General features: G+C 35.0%; 1 protein-coding gene across 1 annotated transcript; it reads left to right on the forward strand.

The window, feature by feature from the left end:
- The first annotated feature begins 2,298 nt into the window (after window positions 1-2,298).
- On the forward strand, window positions 2,299-4,337 carry LOC118009172 (cilia- and flagella-associated protein 97-like). Its single transcript, XM_035002954.1, is given in 3 exon segments — window positions 2,299-3,026; window positions 3,029-3,466; window positions 3,469-4,337. Coding segments are annotated over 3 exon segments (1,488 nt in total). The 5' UTR covers window positions 2,299-2,347; the 3' UTR covers window positions 3,840-4,337.
- Window positions 4,338-4,736: the final 399 nt, after the last annotated feature.

A 4,736-nucleotide genomic window follows, 5' to 3' on the forward strand; every position in this document is an offset into this window, starting at 1 on the left:
AACATTTGTCCAATATCAATATGAATTTCTCTCTAGCTCTTTCTTTTTGTTTTTACACAGAATTTAATCGTGCTCATCCACACACAGTTTAATTCTCTGAATCACCAGATCTTCTTGTCAAAAGTCCCAAATCCAGTGAAATAATAGATCATCAATTCCTATGGTGAAGAGACTGTATACATGAAGTAGTTTTAATTTAGAAGTTGGCTTCTGTTAGTGGGAGAGAGGAAGTTCCTTTATCTTTTTTAGTTACTGAGTTATGGTTGACATGTACACAAAGGCTGGCAAGAACAATGTTAAATGTGGAAATTTGGAGGCAAGGGATTGTTTTATTTCACTAATATTTTCCCTCCATAATTATGAATAATGAAAACTAATGTTATGCTATTAAAACAATAGTTTTAGCAATAATTTATAGTTTACCATATAATCATTTTCATAATTATTTTCTTTTTAATCTGGAAATCAAAAGTAACAATTTCATGTTCACAATAGCTTATGAACAAGGTAGCTATAAACTCCTATAATGGAAGAAAAGTTAAAAACAAAACTTTATTTTTATATAATTTTTATACATTTTATATATTATATACTTTTAAAAACTTTATTTATAATAACATATTGATAATTAAGATGTGAGTTTTGCATCTTCCATCATAGATTAATCAAATAAAATTCAGTCAGGCCACAAGAAAATCAAAATCTTTAATGATGATATGCAAATTAAAATATAGCTTCATAGAAATAACTTTTCTAGGACCAAAGTCAAAGTTCTGAAAATCTGAGGCAAGATAGTAGAAATTGGTTCTAAGTTGTCATAGGACAATAAGTTGTATGCTTATATTGAACATATTCATTCTTTAACAATTTTTTTTTAGTATTTACTGTGTCCCAGAGCACAGCTCTAGGAGTAAAGGATACTGTGGCAACATGAAATCTAGTTTTGTAAAAAATATCTATTTCGATAAAAAATAATTGCCAACATTTATTTTTATTTATACATTAGAGCTATATCGTCTTAACGATACTAGTTAAACTGTATGGAGTGATTAATATAATTCAGGCACTGAACTGAGTATCTTACTTATATGAAAACTCCTCACAGCTCTTAGATGAGCAGGATTGTTTTGCTGATTTAAGATGAGAAAAGTGAATTTTGGAGAAATTAGATAATAGGATATATTTTGCCCAGTTAATCAGAGGAAAAACTTTTAATTTCAATCCCAAGTTATTTTCACATGAAATTATATAAATGCCTTCATTTTCAAAGTTAGCTATGGATTAATAAAGGGAATTGTTATTTGTTTTGTTTTTGATTCCTGATGAAATGTGAACCAATGTGACTCAATGTAGCAAGGTCCATGCTTTATTCAGTTTTCTATAAGAGCTGAATCCCCCTCTCCCCAAAAGAAAGTAACCAATTCTAATGCCTGTAGTCTTCTCCCTACTTCTTCCTACTTTTATAGTGCCTCTCTTTTTGCTAGGGGCTCTAACTGCACCTCTTCCTACTTAATTCTCCAAATGACATGTTTTGAAGGATATCATTTCTATTCTTGAAAGATTTTAGGCAAGTTATATAACCTGTTTCCAGCTTCTTCCTTCTCTGATCTGTGACTAGTTAAATTTGAATTTCAGATAAATAACAAATACTTTTTAAATATAATTATATCCCATACATTATAGCTAAACAATGCTGTATCTGAAATTTAAATTTCACTGGGCATACTGTATTTTATAGGAATCCTAATCCTGTGGAATGTATATACAGAAGTGGACAAGCCTGTCTGGTCAGGTTGTCAGATGGAGGTTGTCCCTTCTGATGATCCCTGGGGAATTATCCTGGAGTTGTTCTTCATGAACCCATGTGGAATACCCCCTCTTAAACCAAATGTCTTAGACAAATTGATCTTAAGCGTGTGTGAAAGTTTTACTAACAACAGAACCAGCAAGAAGACTAAATTGTGAGATAATTTAACAAAAATTTTAGGGAAAGAACTTAAATACCCATGAAATAATTGCATAAGATCATGAGGATAGACTCAAGCTTTTAGTTTATATTGCAGGATAGGAAACTACCCCATCTTTATCATGATATGAGTTACCCTAGGTCATGACATGTGGGAGCCATCACCTGAGGTTGCCACCTCAGGCCACCTGTGGATCATTAATCAGAAATAATAAGCTCGGCGTGCGCGTGACCCTGGAAGGCCGCTGGCGGCGTGCGAGACGGCTGCAACGGCCACAGCACCAGTAGGCACTACGCCCAATGTGGGGCTCCAGCTCACACCTCTGAGATCAAGAGTCACATGCTCAACTTGCCAAGCCAGCCAGATATATTTTTACCATCATGGATCGGTTTATAGATATATCAGAAGGTGAAGTGGACCATTCCTTCTTTGACAGTGACTTTGAAGAAGCAAAGAAATGTGAAAGTAACTTAGTTTTTGGCAAGCAAAATGATGACCCTAAAGGGAAAATAGATAAAGATACAGAAAATGTAAACTTGAAATTTGGAATACAAAGGAAGGAAAATGCATTAAGGGAGAAAATTACTCCAGAACACCACCCTGTAGAAAATGATAATATGCAAACCAGAAATTCTTTATCATTGACCACTTCAAGATCAAAAAAATTGTGGGATGCTACAACAGGGCATAAAATACACTTGCCCACTCCAAGTAGAAGTCCCAAAATTATAAAAGAAGGTGAAGATGATTATTATACTGATGGAGAGGAAAGCAGTGATGATGGGAAAAAGCAACATGTCAGGTCCAAGTCAGCTAAACCATCTAATAACTTTAAAAAAAACATAAGTAAAAAGTATTCCAAAAGTAATTCCTCCTCCTCCTCTTCCTCTTTGTCCTCCTTATCTTCAAGTACAGGCACAGATTGTTCAGATGCAGGGTCTGATATCTGTATTTCTGATTCATCACCATCATTAAAGAAATGTCTATGTGGTGTAACCCACTTGTCATCAAAACAGAAATATAAACCAGGAATGAAATCAACAGGAATACAGCCTTCAGGTAAACCAAATTCAGTGACTACCATGAGAAATCTGAAGATACTGTGACAGATGTCACTCCTCTGTCAACTCCAGACATCAGCCCTGTTCAATCTTTTGAACTGGGAGCATCAAATGATCAAAAAGTAAAAGTTAAAAGGCGAGAAAATGTGAGTCAAGAAGTATATGGAAATGTTGAGGATTTAAAAAATAATTCAAAATCGTTGAAATCAACCAAAAAAGGGCAAGAAAAACATGGGCCTGATCTCACATCAAAATCTTCAGTGTTAGATTCCAGTTCAGACCACAGATATAAACAAAAAGCCTTACATGACACAATGGACCTCAATCATCTGTTGAAAGCATTCCTGCAATTAGATAAAAAAGGACCACAAAAACATCACTTTGATCAGCCTTCGGTAGCACCAAGGAAAAACTACTCTTTCACAAGAGAGGAAGTGAGACAGATAGGGAAAATCAGAGGCTTTTTTAAGAACTGCCAAGACAGGCTGAAAAATCAGGAAACAAAAGTACGATTCCTAGAAGATCGATTGTTCATCCCCCTAAGTTATATCATAGTGCCCTCAACAGACAGAGGGAACAACAAAGGATTGAAAGAGAAAATTTGGCTTTATTGAAAAGGCTTGAAGCTGTGAAGCCAACAGTTGGTATGAAACGCTCTGACCAACTGATGGACTATCATCACAATATGGGTTATCTCAGCTCATCACCGTTCTCAAGACAAGTGAGATCAATTCTTGGCCAGTATAGCCCATTAAGAGGAGCTTCTAGAACATCCAGTGCTACCAGTGGTCTCAGTTGTAAGAGTGAGTGACCAGTTTTTGACACGTCAAGTGGTCTGTTGCTAAGACCTAAGCCCCCTAATGTTCGTATAGCTTGGTTATAAAAACTTTTTGCTTTAAGCATTGTTCATCCAGTTCTTATTGAAGTGCTCTTGTACATTACTACAGTTCTCTGTGTAAACATCTCTAATTTAAGATATACAACAATGAGTTGTAATTTTATTATAATTCAGTGCAAAATTGTTCTCAAAAAGACAATGTAAAATCAGTGTTTCCTATGAGGATGTGTTTCTATGAGATGTATATGTATTTGATAGAGAAATGGTAGTGTGCATGTATATTTTCTCAACATAGAAATTGATTCAGCTCTTACATTGATGAAACAGTTGTGATAATATCACTATAGCACATCGGACCCAAGATGTTAACGATATTGTTCTTGTTTTATGTGGTTTTTTAGAAGCTTTAAACCATGAGCATAGCTCCTAAATTTGACTTTTTCTCTTTGCTCCAGAATTTAGGTGGTATAACTCATAATTTGATTGTAAGATTTGATTGTACACTTTCTTATTATGAAACAGAACTTGAACTTGTTTTCATTGGGGGAGCTGATTTAGATTTGGTGAGCAGATTGAGAGAGGCTTGTGCTAGGGCAGTCCTTGGGATTCACCAAAGGCGTCTACTACCTCTGTATAAGTGTGCTGAGTTAGATCTTAAAAATGTGATCAACCATTCCAGACCATTTCAAACTGTGAGTATTAGGAAGTTCAACTTGGAAGGCCCTCTTCCATATTCTTACACATTGAGGTAAAATACCACTGATGATTCTGAAAAATGAGGTAGACTTTAGAGCTACAGTCCACTACATTGTGAATAGGTTGTCCAAGGACCAGATATGACCATAAGCAAATAGTTGTTGAGCAAAATAG

Source organism: Mirounga leonina, unplaced genomic scaffold (genome assembly GCF_011800145.1).
Source record: "Mirounga leonina isolate KUSES-001 unplaced genomic scaffold, KU_Mleo_1.0 Mir_127, whole genome shotgun sequence".
Lineage (NCBI taxonomy): Eukaryota > Metazoa > Chordata > Mammalia > Carnivora > Phocidae > Mirounga > Mirounga leonina.